The sequence below is a fragment of the Heptranchias perlo genome, chromosome 1, assembly GCF_035084215.1.
Source record: "Heptranchias perlo isolate sHepPer1 chromosome 1, sHepPer1.hap1, whole genome shotgun sequence".
In the NCBI taxonomy this organism is placed as follows: domain Eukaryota; kingdom Metazoa; phylum Chordata; class Chondrichthyes; order Hexanchiformes; family Hexanchidae; genus Heptranchias; species Heptranchias perlo.
The window spans coordinates 82,631,545-82,648,890 of NC_090325.1; the positions used below are offsets into that span (position 1 = coordinate 82,631,545).

Consider the following 17,346-nt stretch of genomic DNA (forward strand, 5'->3'; position numbering starts at 1 on the left):
CGACAGTAACAGGAGAAATCCGCTAACACATTTCAGAACATCTATAATCTATGAGACTAGAAAAGCCAATTATTGTCTCAGTCTTTGAGACTTAAAAGCCTTTTTTTCATATTTTAGTGATCTGGAACTGCTAGTTCACTGTGAATTTTCACCATTTTTTTTAGTTTGAAATTGTTGCTTTCATTTAAGTAATTTGAAATTGTAACTTTAATTTACTGTTGATGGCAGAGTTCCACAAACAGGCTGTGGGTAGATATAACTTTTCCAGATGCTACCACATTCAGGAAATAACCAATCACTCTGGGTCATATCTGCCCACACATATTGTAGCCACAACACTGCTGTACCCACACACTCAGCAGCTTACATGTTTGGAGGTGTCTGACAGCTGCTCTTCAATCATCTCCACTACTTGTTCAAACGTAGGTCTTCTTAAAGCATCAGAATCCCAGCAAGCTTTCATGACTTCATATCTGTGGGATTGAATTATTTACTCAGTTAACAACAACGTAAAAGAGCAAATAATTTAATGAAAGACAGCAGTTTAGTGTAACTTATCTTTTTGCACAGTGCATAATGGAAATCTTTACTCGAGTGTTTCATTTTTTAGAGGTTAACTCTTGAATCTTGTGAGAAAAAAAACTTCCATTGAACCAAATGATGAAAAGGTTACAGAGAAAGGTCAAAGGGGGAAAGTCACAAGCTATAGGGTTTTTTCTTTTTATGATGACAGTATTTAGCATGATTTTAAATTATTTTTTCTCTCCTGTTGCTCTGATCTTGTCAGATTGATGACTATTGCCAAGAGGAAGTAATGTGACTTGTTCTTAGAACTCCTCCAATACAACTTTGAATCAGCCGCTAAGAGGTAAGGAAGAACAAGTTAACACATCTCATCTTCTGGTTTTCTCTTCCCCTACTGCAAAGGGTACTCATCTTCCACTTATTGCTACCCTGTGCAGCATGGCTGGAGAATAAATGTTGCCTGTAGCTCCTCAAAGCCGTATCCAATGCACAATGCCTCTGTTATACTCAAAGTAATGTTTCCATTTGTTATAAGGTTTTCAAAGCCTCAGGATGTTCTAAATTGCTGATGAATTATTTTGAGGTATAGCCACTGTTGCTAAGTAGGTAAATTTGAGCACAGCTAATTTGTTTTTTGTGGGATGAATGCCAGCTAGGACACTGGGAGAAACTTACCTGCTGTGTTTTTTTTAATTCATTCATGGGATGTGGGCATCATTGGCAAGGCCAGCATTTATTGCCCATCCCTAATTGCCCTTGAGAAGGTGGTGGTGAGCTGCCTTCTTGAACCGATGGAGTCCGTGTGGTGAAGGTTCTCCCACAGTGCTGTTAGGTAAGGATTTCCAGGATTTTGACCCAGCGACGATGAAGGAACGACGATATATTTCCAGGTCGGGATGGTGTGTGATTTGGAGGGGAGAGTGCAGGTGGTGTTGTTCCCATATGCCTGCTGCCCTTGTCCTTCTAGGTGGTAGAGGTTGCGGGTTTGGGAGGTGCTGTCGAAGAAGCCTTGGCGAGTTGCTGCAGTGCATCCTGTGGATGGTACGCACTGCAGCCACAGTGCACCAGTAGTGGAAGGAGTGAATGTTTAAGGCGGTGGATGGGGTGCCAATCAAGCGGGCTGCTTTGTCGTGGATGGTGTCGAGCTTTTTGAGTGTTGTTGGAGCTGCACTCATCCAGGCAAGTGGAGAGTATTCCATCACACTCCTGATTGGTGCCTTGTAGATGGTGGAAAGGCTTTAGGGAGTCAGGAGGTGAGTCACTCGCCGCAGAATATTCAGCCTCGAATCTGCTCTTGTAGCCATAGTATTTATGTGGCTGGTCCAGTTTAGTTTCTGGTCAATGGTGACCCCCAAGATGTTGATGGTGGGGGGTCACCATTGTGGTGGTGCTCATTGAATTGGGAGTAATATACTAGCATGGATTGAGAATTGGTTAACAGACAGAAAACAGAGAGTAGGAATAAATGGGTCTTTTTCAGGTTGGCAGACTGTGACTAGTGGGGTACCGCAGGGATCGGTGCTTTTTTGTTATTCGTTCATGGGATTTGGGCATCGCTGGCAAGGCCAGCATTTATTGCCCATCCCTAATTGCCCTTAAGAAGGTGGTGGTGAGCTGCCTTCTTGAACCGCTGCAGTCCGTGTGGTGACGGTTCTCCCACAGCGCTGTTAGGTAGGGATTTCCAGGATTTTGACCCAGCAACGATGAAGGAACAGCGATATATTTCCAAGTCAGGATGGTGTGTGACTTGAAGGGGAACATGCAGGTGGTGTTGTTCCCATGTGCCTGCTGCCCTTGTCCTTCTAGATGGTAGAGATCACGGGTTTGGGTGGTGCTGTCAAAGAAACCTTGGCGAGTTGCTACAGTGCATTCTCTGGATGGTACACACTGCAGCCACAGTGTGCCAGTGGAGAAGGGAGTGAATGTTTAGGGTGGTGGATGGGGTGCCAATCAAGCAGGCTGCTTTGTCTCGGATGGTGTCAAGCTTCTTGAGTGTTGTTGGAGCTGCACTCATCCAGGCAAGTGGAGAGTATTCCATCACACTCCTGACTTGTGCCTTGTAGATGGTGGAAAGGCTTTGATGAGTCGGGAGGTCAGTCACTTGCCGCAGAATACCCAGCCTCTGACCTGCTCTTGTAGCCACAGTACTTATGTGGCTGGTCCAGTTAAGTTTCTGGTCAATGGTGACCCGCAGGATGTTGTTGGTGGGGGATGATGGTGGCTTGGGCCCCAGCTATTCACAATCTATATCAATGATTTGGATGACGGGACCAAATGTAATATTTCCAAGTTTGCTGATGACACAAATCTAGATGGGGATGTGAGTTGTGAGGAGGATGCGAAGAAGCTTCAAGGGGATATAGACGGGCTAAGTGAGTGGGCAAGAACATGGCAGTTGGAATATAATGTGGAAAAATGTGAAGTTATCCACTTTGATAAGAAAAACTGAAATGCAGAGTATTTTTTAAATGGTGAGAGAGTGGGAAAGGTTGATGTTCAAAGGGACCTGGGCATCCTTGTACATGAGTTACTGAAAGCAAATATGCAGGTGCAGCAAGCAATTCGGAAGGCAAATGGTATGTTGGCCTTTATTACAAGAGGATTTGAGTACAGAGTAAAGATATCTTACTGCAATTATATAGGGCCTTGGTGAGACTGCACCTGGAGTATTGTGTACAATTTTGGTCTCCTTACCTAAGAAAGGATATATTTGCCATAGAGAGAGTGCAATGAAGGATCACCAGACTGATTCCTGGGATGGAGGGATTGTCGTATGAGGAGAGATTCAGTAGACTAGGCCTGTATTCTCAAGAGTTTAGAAGAATGAGAGGTGATCTCATTGAAACACACAAAATTCTTACAGGGCTCAACAGGGTAGATGCAGGAATGATGTTTCCCCTGGCTGGGGAGTCTAGAACCAGGGGTCACAGTCTCAGAATAAGGGGTAGGCCATTTAGGACTGAGATGAGGAGTAGCTTCCTCACTCAGAGCGTGGTGAATCTTTGGAATTCTTTACCCCAGAGGGCTGTGGAGGCTCAGTCATTGAGTACATTCAAAACAGAGATCGATAGATTTCTAGATATCAAAGGCATCAAGGGATATGGGGATGGTGCAGGAATGTGGAGTTGAGGTAGAGGATCAGCCATGATCTTGTTGAATGGGGTAGCAGGCTCAAGGAGCCGGATGGTCTACTCCTGCTCCTATTTCTTATCTTCTTATGATTCGGCGATGGTAATGCCTTTGAATGTCAAGGGGAGGTGGTTAGACTCTCTTGTTGGAGATGGTCATTGCCTGGCACTTGTCTGGCACGAGTGTTACTTGCCACTTATCAGCCCAAGCCTGGATGTTGTCCAGGTCTTGCTGCATGCGGGCTCGGACTGCTTCATTATCTGAAGGGTTGCGAATGGAACTGAACGCTGTGTAATCATCAGCGAAAATCCCCACTTCTGACCTTATGATGGAGAGAAGGTCATTGATGAAGCAGCTGAAGATGGTTGGGCCTAGGACACTGCCCTGAGGAATACACCTGAACAGACAGATAGGCTCATATGAAAGACAGCGACTCCAACAACAGGGCAGTCCAGATTATGTGCTCATGTCCTGGAGTGGGGTTTGATACCATAACCTTTTAAATTAGAGACACCTACCACTGAACCAAACTGACATTCAAATGCTCTCATGGTAATTATTAAACAACATTACTGTGACAAGACTATTATCATGTTATATAGATTTGAAAGGTTGAACAAGTTAGCTATTTTTTTGTATGTTTTATCTATAGCTTGCCTTCATTCATAACGCTCAGCAACTGACAGCTGGTGGGAGGTTGGTGTTATAACACCTGACTAAATGATATGTAATACCATGACTTCCCAACCCCTAACAAAAGCACAAATCTTGGACAATAAATAATTATGTATCACAGATGTGCTTACTTTGGCTTACTGACAGAATGAATTGCAAGACTGGATAACGTTTACTGTTGCAAATCTGGCAAAATAACAAACTATTTTCTGAGCAAGCCTCTACGCACAAAGGAAAAGGATATCCACAAAAAAGGCAACTTGTACTGTAATCAGTTAGAGAAAATCAATTACTTTACTTACAATTCAGCAGATGCAAGTTCAGGACTGAGCATCCTGTAGCCTTCCTTGATCATCTTATAGAACTTGTTGTCCACAGGAATGCCAGGGTAAGGACTACTTCCTATAGTGAAAAGATGTTAAACTGGTTACTGCAAACCTGTGCACACATACATACAATTAAAGCAATTAGTACTAAAACGAAAAGGAAGAAGAGATACAATCTTACCTAATGAGAAAATTTCCCACAATAAAATGCCATAAGACCAGACGTCACTCTCAAATGTGTACACACAGTCAAAAATACTCTCCGGAGCCATCCATTTCACAGGAAGACGAGCCTGCATTTAAAAAAATAATCATTCAACTAACAGAGCCAATCTGAGTATGCAATCATTATATTTGGAACATCATCAGCACTAAATATATTAAAAATATAATTGTCGGATTATTCATGTATTGGTGCACTATCATATGGAGTGTGCAAGTTATTCCCAGTGATTTCTGGACATGGTGAGATGCTGATTCCAGCCAGACCATTTGAAAAGAGTTGATCCTATCTTGGATAAAGCAGGGCGCTTTCCTGAGAGATGGTTGGGAGGACAAGTTGATCGAGATCACTATTATGCAACTGCCAGCAAACAGTTTAAGAGATGCCTGTGTAGAAGCCTAGAAGCAGATCACATGTTCACCTTTTTAGAAAAGCAACAGTAGTAATGTGTGGCTGTGCTCCCTTGTAGTATGTGTCTGGTGGTCCTGTGCTGATATGTAGAATCACAGAATCATTACAGCACAGAAGGAGGCCTGCACCGGCTCTTTGTAGGAGCGATCCAGTTAGTCCCATTCCCCTGCTCTTTCCCCACAGCCCTGCAAACTTTTTCTCTTCAAATATTTATCCAATTCCTTTTTGAAAGCTACAATTGAGTCTGCATCCACCATCCTTTCAGGCAGCGCATTCCAGATCATAACTACGCACTGCGTAAAAAAGTTTTCCCTCATGTCACCTTTGGTTCTTTTGCCAATGTGTCTGAGTCCCTGATGATCCAGTGCTGATATGTGTCTGAATCCCTAATAGTCCAGTGCTGATATGTATCTGAGCCTTGATGGTCCAGTGCTGATATGTGTCTGAATCCCTAATAGTCCAGTGCTGATATGTCTCTGAGCCTTGATGGTCCAGTGCTGATATGTGTCTGAATCCCTAATAGTCCAGTGCTGATATGAGTCTGAGCTCTTGGTGGTCAGGTGCTAGTACGTGATTGAGTCCCCATTAGTAGGTGTGTGATGTCCTCATGGTCCAGTGCTGTATGTGCCAGAGTTCTTGTTAGTTGTGTCTCAGGCTCCAGTGGTCAACTCTGCAGAATGACTTACATTGCCTTTCACCACATAGTTGGAATCATTCCTGATATCTCTAGCCAGCCCAAAATCACATATTTTTGCAATCTGTCCATGGGTTAGAAGAATATTTCTTGCTGCCAGGTCTCTGTGAATGCACTGTAATATATAAAATATGTATTTTAACACTGTACAATAAACAATTTATTTTAATATAACAAAGTAATCAATAATATTTACACTTAAGGAAATTATGAATCTGAAATGGTCTTTAACTAACAGTTTGTTGAATGATGTATGCTTACATTCTTAGAGGAAAGGAAGTTCATTCCCTTTGCCACCTGATAGGAAAAGATGAGAAGATCTTCAATTTCCAGAGACAAGTTATAGTCTTCAGTGACCTCATTGTTGTTTTCCTTATCACTGTATGATTCTAGACAATAAAATATTTTATGTTAATTCTAAATAATCATAAAAAATATGTAAAATTACTCAATCTGAAATATAGATTACATTAATTTACAGTGTTTAAATAATGTGCTCTTGGGATTTGGGCGACACTGGCAAGGCTGAATTTAGTGCCCATCTCTAGTTGGCCTGAAGGCATTAAGGGTCAACCAAATAGTGTGGGACTGGTGTCCGATGTAGACCATACTAGGTAGAAGTGGCAGGATCCCTTCCCAGAAGGACATTTAGCAGTGAGTTTATGCTGCACGTTGAGTGAAATCCACTCAACTTGCAAATCAGATGCATACAAATTCCAGCTGTTGCATGTTTTTCTAACATCCTAATTTCTTTACATAGTTCTTAAATTTAAAGTTGTAGTTTGTGTGTCACATAGATGTAATTCGATCCAGGCAGTATACAAATAATTGCTACTCATGTTCACAAACTGGGATTAGCATATAGTTACTTTTTGACAGCTTCCAATATTAGTTTCATCGAACATATAAGTTAATTGCATATAAGGTGACCCATGTGTAGGCCGACCCCCTACTTTCCAACCAAATATCCCCCCCCCCCCAAAGCCTATGACCCACAGATAAAATGAAGGTCAATATTACAGCAGTGCATGAACAACGGAAGCAACCAAAATTTAATGTTGAAATTTTCAAAGTTGAAATCTTTTAAAATTTTATGCTGCTGTTGCAACATAGCTGGTAAAATGTTACAGATTAATTAATATCCTTCAAAGTTTGAATCAGACTTGTGGATATCCAGCAAGAAGTTAGCAACCGCCCACCCTCTCCGCTGCTGACCCGTGGGAATTTTCCATTATTCTGGCGGGTTTCTGACATGATTCATGCTTGTTTTAGGTTGCCCACCTGGAAGAGCAGACGCATGGCAGCTGCAGGCTTCGGGCACTGGGCACCTGCAGCAGCCAGGAAGGTTTAATTGCCACTGGGGTAACTGAAGAAAAAGGGGGGACTTTTAAAAATAAATCTAAAATTTCATGGGGTGCAAGAGTGCACACTCCTTTAGGAGGCCTTTCAATGTTTAAATCCTGTCCGCAATGCCACAGCAATGCTGGACACCAGGAACATGCTGCCGTTCCTTGGGTTCAATGTTGCTATGGGGGTAATGACAGAAAATGTCATACATAACATGACTCCATCATTACCACCCATATGCCCGTCCATATTTGAACAGATGAACTCAACGTCTGCTGTCAATTCTGGTGGTGAGCCAATGAAACGCCAGCCCAGCCGGTTTCCAGCCGCTGTCCACTGCTGATCCGCCCAGTGTATACAATCGCATGTTTCCTTCAGCTACATGTAGATCAAGGAGATGTTCTGCTTCGTCATATGGCTACCCATGATAAAGGTATGGGCAACTGTACTGGAACACACCCAATCAGTCCACATCTTCCTGAAAGACGCTTGAATGATTTGTTTAAACAAACAGAATCACTCAGTATGAAACGCACATCCATTCTCCAGTCTTTTTCCGGTTCCTCACATTATTTGTGATATGCATTTAAAGCATGTCTGTAACATGTTTTTAGTGCTCTCTTTACCATCCAGACTTTCTGATGCATTCAAATGATTACTCCAGATAGAGACTTAACATTTTTGGCAGCATCTTGTGCTTAAAATTGATGACTGGCTTTAGCTTTGTGTCAACTTCCATACATGACAGCACATCTACTGAATGTGCCTTTTCATATCCCATCATCTTTATCGTCGCAGTGCTGCCATCAGTCACAATTACCGTTGGGTTACTCAGGAGGTTGAAAGTCATCAGAGTTTCAACCATATTCTTGATCTGTGACAGTCGATATTGATACTCCTTATAAACGTAAACAAATGTTTACTTACATCTACAAGTTTTCAACAAATTTTGAGCTTTGTTCATTTGTTGTCAGAGTGATAATAAATCCACCAGTGCACACAGTGTCCATTTGGATTTTGTACACTGCACCCGACACCACCTTCGATGCACACAGTCCAATGGCAGTTCTTGTGTTGATGTAAAATTCTGCTTGCATTCAAATCCCCATTCATTCAGGTCAGCCTCCATCATGGGAAATGATGAAACATCAACCACAGTGAGTACACCAACATCCTCAACTCTTCTGGTTCAGTACTCTTGCATCTTTCATCAGCCATGAATCATTTTTTTCTGTGACACTAAAATTCATGCCTGGCTGCTAACTTATTGTTTTGCTCTGCATATTCACAACTCACAATTTAAATCCAGCAACGTACAAGGAATGTCTGCTTAGAGACACCATTGACACCATTGAGCCGCCTTCTTGAACTGCTGCAGTCCAAGAGATTGTAGCAAGATTGTACAACTGAGTGGCTTGTTAGGTCATTTAGAATCATACACATTGCTGTGGGTCTGGAGTCACATATAGGCCAGACCAGGTAAGGACAGCAGGTTTCCTTCCCTAAAGGTTTCCTTCCCTAAAGTTTACAAACACGTACAATTCCTTCTTTAGTTGATGGTGATTCTTTTGCAGCTTTCATGGCAGAAGTTGCCCTGCTTTCAAACAACAAGATTTCCCACACTTTGGGGAGCCCCCTCATCAGTTCCAGAGCTTCCCCAGTGCAAGCAATGGACTCCTGACAATGGAGTGGCAGACCGACATTTAAATAGTAACGGGGCAGACAGAGAGCGTAAAATATCTTTACATTTATTCTGTACCTTGAACTGGGTCTATGTTCAGTATTTCATAGAATCTACAGTACAGAAACAGGCCATTCAGCCCAACTGGTCTAATGATGGTGTTTATATTCCATAAGAGCCTCCTCCCACTCAAATTACCTCTTCCCATCCTGCCCCGTATCCCTCTATTTCCTTCTCCCTCATGTATACATCAAGCATCCCCTTAAATGCATCAATACACAGCACAGGCTTTGCCCAGTTCTGTCCTAAAATGGCAACAGGGGTCCTATATACATTAGGACCCTGATTTGCATATTTAAAGGGCCTATTGCCTGAAACAGGTGGGCGCTTCGGCCGCCCAGCTTTAGGCCTCTTTGAAAGTGGTCACGGCTGGAGTGCAGTTGTAAATGTGGCAGTAAACCATTTGAGTCGCTACCAGCCCGTTTATACCATGCGTCCCAAGTTAAAATCTAACCCTAAAAATACTGATTTCTCCTTCGCTATGAAAAGGCTAGACTATATTCCACTACTGAAGTGCTGATTTCCAGCCATTACAGTTATAGTCAGCAAGTATAATACTGCACCTGGAGCTAGACAGAAAACTAGTCCTAACCATAGGCTTGATCCTGGCTCATATGTAAGACAAGGCCCCTACTTAGACCACCAAATCGGGGCATAAATTTCCCATCTTTTCACACAAGTTAATATGATATGGGAAGGTGCAACTGGCATTTTAGATGCAAGATGCCTGAAGTTTGGAAAGTGAATGATAAGCTGGGAGAGGGAGCATGTAGCAAGACAAAGGAGTAAAAAGTCAGGAGAAGGTGAAAGAGCTAGAAGCAGCATGAGATAGGGGGCAGGCAGAAGTGTTATTTTTTTTTATTCATTGGATGTGGGCATCAGTGGCAAGGCCAGCATTTATTGCCCATCCCTAATTGTCCTTAAGAAGGTGGTGGTGAGCCAAGAGGTTGTAGCAAGATTGTACAACTGAGTGGCTTGTTAGGTCATTTAGAATCATACACATTGTTGTGGGTCTGGAGTCACAAATAGGCCAGACCAGGTAAGGACAGCAGGTTTCCTTCCCTAAAACCCAGATGGGTTTTTACAACAATCTGGTAGTTTCATGGCCACCATTACTAATTTTTTTATTCCAGATTTTATTTAATTAATTGAATTTAAATTCACCAGCTGCCGTGGCAGGATTCGAACTCATGGACTCTGGAATATTAGTCAAGGCCTGCTGGATTACTAGTCCAGTAACATAACCACTATGCTACCGTACCTGTTCAATGAGGGAGGGAGAAAAGTGACTTGAAGGAGGGAGAAGGCAGACAAGAGAATGAGAAGGTGAATGAGAGAATAAGGAGCCAGGATATGCAGAGAAACCATTAACAGGACTTATAAAGAGAGCAAGAGGTTAGTTGTATGACATAGAGGCAGAATTTACACTAGCAAGTTCAAGATAATTGAAATTCTTTGGTAACCTTATACAAAATAACAATTTACATTTATATAGTGCCTTTAACATAAGAAAATGTCCCAGTGTGCTTCACAGAGGCATAATGAGACACAATTGGATTCTAAGCCAATGAAAGAGATACTAGGAAGATGAAGAGCTTGTTCAAAGCAATGGGTTTTAAGGACAGCCTTAGCAGATGAGAGGGAGTTAGACAGGCGGAGGGGTTGAGGGAGGGAATTTCAGAACATAGGGCATACACGGCTGAAGACACAGCTGCCAATGATGGGGCAAATGGAGGGGTGATGCAGATGAGGCCAGATTCAGAGTAACATAGAGTTCTGGAGGAGGGCTGGAGGAGTTTATAGAATAGGGAGGGGCAAGGCCATGAAGGGATTTAACAAAAGGAAGATAATAATTTTAAATTGGAGATCTTGGGGGAACTGGGAGCCAATGTAAGTCCCAAGGACAGGAGTGGTGTGTGAGTGGGACTTGGTGCAGGATAGGATACAGGCAGCAGAGTTTTGAATGCATTTATGGAGCATGGAGGATGTGAGACTGGCCAGGAAAATAGTCGAGTGTGGAGGTGACAAGGTTGAGAGTTTCAGAAGCAGATGGGGTGTGGCAGGATCAGAAATGGGCGATGTTAAGGAGGTGGAGGTCAGCGGTCTTTGTGATGGAGAGGATATCGGGTTGGAAGCTCAACTCAGTGTCAAATAAGACACGGAGATTGAGAACAGTCTGTTTCAACCTGAGACAGTAGTGGGGAGGGACACGGAATCAGTGGCAAGGGTACAGAGTTTGTGGCACGAGACGAAGACGATGACTTCGATCTTCCCAATGTTTAACTGAAGGAAATTGTGGCTCATCTAGGACTGGATGTTGGCCCAGCAGTGGAGGGGTCGAGAGAAATGGTGGAGAGGTAGAGCTGGGTGCCGTCAGCATACATGTGGAAGCTGACCCCACATCTTTAGATGATGTTGCCAAGGGGCAACATGTAGGTGAGGAAGAGGAAGCCAAGGACAGATCCTTGGGGGACTCCAGAGATAAAGTTGCGAGGGCAGGAAGAAAAACCATTGCTGAAGATGCTCTGGCTACAATTGGATAGGAAAGAATGGAAGCAAGTGAGGGCAGTCCCACTGAGGTGGACAAAGGAGGAAAGGCATTGGAGGAGGATGGTGTGGATCATCGTGTGCAGCAGAGAGGTCAAGGAGAGATAATGCACCATGGAATCAGTCACAAAGGATGTCATTTGTGACTTTGATTAAGGCTGTTTAGGTGTTGTGGTAAAGACGGAAACCTGATCGGAGAGATTCAAACATGGTGTTGAGGGAAAAATGGGCAAAGATTTGGGGAGTGACAACACATTCAAGCAGCAGCTACACCTACCCAGAGGAACATGGGTAAAGTGCCCTTGCCATTTTGACAGGTGCAGACTACCTGATTGAAGTCTATACATTTTGGTGTATAAATAAATGTGTATTTCTATTATAATCTAAGCTTTTTCATTTAGGTCTTATGGCATTTTGCCTAAGACTGACTGATATCTTAAAATCATTTGCTTTTGCTCTTTGATTTATTGGGCTACATTAAATAAATTGTGTAAGTGATTATTTTTCATTTTGCAAAGGCATGGTTATAATGATGAGTAGTCCACCCACAGACGCAAATAACTCACCCTTGCTTGGGGATCTTCTTTTGTCCAAGTTGGTTTGCGGAGATGCTGTGCTACTTGGCTTCATTTCCATGTATGATCCAGAACCGTTGCTATGGTAAGCAAAGAATAAATTGAAATAAAATGTTTTTATCAACTTCTGACTAATGATAAAACACATCGGCCCAAAATTTGCAGTCAAAGAAAGTGAGGCTAATAGCGCTTGCCATTATTTAATGCGCAAATGCCAGAGCAACTTCAGGCGAGGGCAGATGCACGATTAAATGCAGAAATCAAAAGGTTGCTGTCGGAGATGCACTGTTCCGCTGGTAGCTTCACGAAAACGGCATCTCGCTGTCTGATTCCCCATTCAAATGCATTGAATGACGTGAAGTTTCTGTATTTGCGTGGAAGATACGAACTAAAGTTGCCACAGAAAATTAAGTCAAGTCATTTCAAGTCTAAGTACCTTTTTAACTACGTGATAAGTGTCAATTATTGCCAGTCAACCACTCTGGCACTGAAAATTAACTATTGCAAGTGTGGGGTCTCACTCCTTCAGGTTTTAATTGTTGTTGGAGAATTTTTTTAAATTTAAAATTAAACATTTTTTTTACTTTCTCTTTCTGTCTCTTTTTTCTCTCTCACTTAATCCAATCTTTCTTTCCCTCTCTTTATTTCTCTTTCTGTACCTGATTTGACATTAAATTCACTATTCTAAATCACACTTCCTTGTTCAGACTCTGCACGGGTCATTTCACCATCCATCAATCTGATTGGTTAAGGAGACACACAGTTGCTTGCCCTGTTCACTCAGATTCCAGATGCCCTGTAGAGGGCGCCACGCCGTTTCCATCTCCCACTTACAGCAACTTGCAGCTCAAAATATCGTCAACGTTAAACAGGCCAGGGCGAGTCTAACTAATGGCGGGCAGCATTGTTGCCCTGCCAGAGCAAATTTTGGGCCTTCAATACAATATTGACACTTCTAGTGTTTTTGTTCTCAGATACATGGGATCCCTTAGCTCTTAGCCTTGTGTAATAGTTTGCCTTACATCCAAAAGTGTCCACTGGTGTCTGCAAACCAGAATGTGATGAATAGGGACTGAATCAATAATTATGGTGATTTAGAATGTATGATTTGATGAAGAAAAATAATAATTGAAGTACCCTGTCAAATGGACAAATAAAACAGATAGCAAAATAAATAAGTGAATGTGGGATTAAAATTTTGTGAGATTGGTAATATTTCCATGAGGTTGCATTTGGAGATTGGGAGGGAGCTCAATATGAGGAGGAATGCTAACTCAGAGCCAGATCTGGACTGTAAACAGAAAATGGACAAATTGTAGGATGGGATTATTGGAAAGACACAGAGTTTTCAAAAATATTTCCCAAATGTATTTGTGCACAGAAATGAATCATGTCCTCTAGAAGTCGATAAAGTTTTCAGTGTTTCTAAACAAATTTAAACATGTTATTTTACATTACAGAGAAGTGCTGTAATCATAATTTATAGGTTAACCAGAGAAAACCTTAAAAAATTGCCTGTATTTTCAATTTCTAATCAGGGATGTCTATTCCAGTCCAGAGAACATATTTTCAGTCAGCAGTGAGGTGCTGGAGTGGACACTTTCAGTCAGAGCATCGTCCGAATGTTTTTGGGCCCAAATTTAATAACACTTTTCTGACAGTACTTACAGGCCCTTGCCTTGCTGCCAAGAGTGCTTTTAATTGGCTATCTCCTATGCAGCAGAGCTGGTTCAGTGGTAAAAAATAAAAAATCTCTCCCAATAGTTAGGTAAGTACCCTTGAGTGCCAATAAGAGTGAAACCTGAAGTTGATAGGTTAGTATTCCCTACAGTTTTTGTGCCTAGAAATTGATTCAACAGTGAGGCAACACAGCACTATTTTTCCTTCACACACAGGAAGGGCTCACTCAACTGGCAGCAATGGGCAGACCGGTAAGAGTATACACTTAATGGAAAGACACAGAAGGGTGTGGATGAGCAGAGAGACCTAAGGAATCAAATATGTAGGGGCCTAAATTCCTTAGCGGCCCAAACTGGACACGATTCCAGCGGTACGCAGTGACAGCACGCCAGAACGGAGAGGCCCGAAGACCAAAGTTAATTCGTCCTCGGGGTTCATCAAAATAAATCAGGTGATCTGTGGGTGCCAATTAGGCGCCCCAATGCGACTCACCTGTCGGGGCCTTACGAATCTTGGCCTGTGCCAGACCCAGAGGTAAGTCCGGGGTAGGTGATCGGGAGGGTGAAGGGAACAAGGGCACTTCGGTAACAGCCAGGAGAAACTTTCATGCTCCTTCTGACTCCACAAAATGCTGAAAAATATCCACTTTTTGGGGCTTTTTATAAGTGGTCTGCAGCAGTCGTTAAGGACCACTGGTCAGATTGATCAAGACCCGGTAATACTAGTCGGTGCTTGCGCATCGCCTAAAAAATGCCCCGACCAGTTTAGCAGTGGCCTGAACTCCCGTGCAGATTAGGCATGGGCCTCAGCACTGCTAAATTGGTTATCATTGCGCCTATTTTAGGCCCATAAAATGGGTGCAACGATGTTCAATTTAGACCACATAGTTCCCGGAAAGTACGGATGCAGCTAAAAACCATAAAAAAGGCTAATAGAATTTTGGGTTTTATAAATAAGGGTATAAATTATAACAATAAGGAAGTAATGGTTCATTTATACAAAACATTGGTTAAGCTACAGTTAGAGTAGCAGTGTTAGGCACCCCATTACAAAAATGACATTAAAGCCATAGAGCGTGTGCAGCATGCATTCAATAAGATGATGCCAGGGATGAGAAGCCAAAGTTCTGAGGAGACACTGGGACAATTCCACTGGAGCAGAGAAGGCTAAGTGGAGATTTACAAGAGGTTTTTAAAATTATGTAGCCTATTTCATTTGGTTGAGGAGTCAGGGAGGAGGCATCATTGATTTGAATTATCGCTAAGAGAGTAAAGAGAGGGTTAGAAGACATTTCTTTATGCAGCGGGTCGTTGGAACATAGAATACTTTGCCACGGAATGGGTGAGACCATTGCATCTTCTAAAGGAAAATCAGATAACTAAACATAAAATAAATTGCCTTTGGGTCCCGGGTCTTCCCCAATATTGGGAGAAGTTCCATAGAGGCCAGAAATAATAAAATACATCGTTGTCCAGAACAACCAGGCTCACAGCTCAGCCTGTTCATGGCCAAACCTTAAAATAGCAGACTCCACCTACCTAACGCAGGCAGGTGTTGCTTATATTTGCCACTAATGGCACTTTCAGTTGGAAGGGCCCATTCCAGGTGGGTCTGTTGCCCTAGGGAACAGTCCTGTGGTATAAAGGGGCCACTAAGCATGGTAGTTTATTTGGTGTCCAATGTAAACAATTCTATTCACATTATCACTAGCTCCCCTGAACCCCTGCTGTGAAGCAGCTGTTTGACCCCAGGATGTCATTAAAATTAAATGTAATAACAACAGGGCCTAAGTGCAATTTTGATAAGCAACTGAACAAATTCTGAGTGACACCGCTATTCATCTATCCCTGCAAATTGTTTTCTTTTAACAGTAAAATACAGCCTGAGTGCTTTAGTCAGCAGAAGTAAAAGTTGCACTTATCCACCCTACTAACATGCATCAAATAATTCATATCTGAGTATTAATGTGAATAATAAATTTGTTGGCAAGTATCAATTAATCTTGAGTCAGCACCTAATATTGAAATTTGCCTGCTTGAAACATGCAGTGACTTATTCAATGGAAAGTGAGTCAGCTGAACATGAATCACCATTTGAAGCCTGAATTATACAAATTGTTATTGCTATGTATGCTGTTACATGCAGCAAACACAAAAAATGTTGACTAATCCCTGTTGTCTAGTTTTACTTTTACTTCAAGTTACCTTGATTAAGGTTATAGCTTTTGTGAATAGTTATCAAATAAATCTGCCAGAACGGATAAAGTACATCGTAAAATCTGGGTGTTTAGGTTTTAAACATGATGAAATTAGATGATAGGAGGCTACACACAAAATTATACCTTGTCAGTGGGGCCAATCAATATACCACATCATGGTTATTCACAATGAATACGTTCAGTTTATATGGGTCCCTCACTACATTAGTGAGGCAGTAGTTTCTAAACAACAACAGCTTTTAGTTTCCATACTTTTACCCTATTGTTATTGGAACAATTCTTTCTAATGAACTCCTATTGAAGTCTCTGTTTTAAACTGTGCTCATAGGGGTGGAATGGGCCCAAATTCAGTGACCAACATCCTGCACACCAAGAATGCCTGAAAAACGTCCGACCCAAAATTAGAAATGAAATCAGAAAATGCTGGAAAACACTCAGCAGGTCAGGCAGCATCTATGGAGAGAGAAATAATTTAAATTTCAGGTCAACGACCTTTCATCAGACCAAAAATTAGGTTGTGCCATTCTTCAGGCATCCCTGACGGCCACCTAAAACAAACATTAGGTCGCTTACATACTGTTGTGGCCGGCTGCATGAGACTCACATACTAACACCCCACTAACCTCAACCTCAAAACATTTGAAGTAAAAACAGTGAATCAAAATGGAACAAACACAGTGTGGTAAAAATATAAGTCAAGGTCTTTGAAATTTTGGGAGTTGTGTGTGGCAACCTCAAAAAATAATAGATATTATCATAAGGACTTGATTATAGGATTCTTTCATACATCAGTTGCTGCAAATAAAACGTCATGGCAGACAATAACCATAAAATGTGCATCTCCAATAACTGCTCAGAAAAGCTTATAGTGTTGGTTTGTTTACCTCTCAGGATCCCTCAGATTTGGAATATTCTTATATTGTGTCTTCTCCAGATCCTGTTCTCTATTTTCTGGCCAAACAAATGAATCTCGTTTCCTCCTCAGAAAGTTCAGAAGGTCACCAAAACAGCAGTATTCAGTGATTACCAGAACTGGGCCTGGAACATGACAGTAAATTTATTTAAAATTCACAGAGGGATTTTTAGGGTCAGCTCGAGCCTCCTAGAAATTACCTAACCCCCATTTATTGTTGTTTTCTCATGACTGAAGATCATCAATATTGCACTTCCTGCTGAAACTTAGGTGTTGTAAATTTAGTCACCAGAATGCTTCACAGGGGGGACAAGTGAACGATTATGTACATATATGTGAAAA

At 42.0% G+C, this 17,346-nt stretch overlaps 1 protein-coding gene across 1 annotated transcript in view; it reads right to left on the reverse strand.

Annotated features, from left to right (window-relative positions):
- Nucleotides 1-17,346, reverse strand: part of kita (KIT proto-oncogene, receptor tyrosine kinase a) — an 83,542-nt gene that overhangs the window by 17,523 nt on the left and 48,673 nt on the right. Inside the window, exons 14-20 of the mRNA XM_067987393.1 lie at nucleotides 16,976-17,129; nucleotides 12,185-12,273; nucleotides 6,245-6,372; nucleotides 5,976-6,098; nucleotides 4,837-4,948; nucleotides 4,632-4,731; nucleotides 368-473 (exon numbers count right to left, since the gene is read on the reverse strand). Of these exons, the coding sequence (XP_067843494.1) occupies nucleotides 368-473; nucleotides 4,632-4,731; nucleotides 4,837-4,948; nucleotides 5,976-6,098; nucleotides 6,245-6,372; nucleotides 12,185-12,273; nucleotides 16,976-17,129 (812 nt within the window). The remainder of the gene's footprint in view (nucleotides 1-367; nucleotides 474-4,631; nucleotides 4,732-4,836; nucleotides 4,949-5,975; nucleotides 6,099-6,244; nucleotides 6,373-12,184; nucleotides 12,274-16,975; nucleotides 17,130-17,346) is intronic.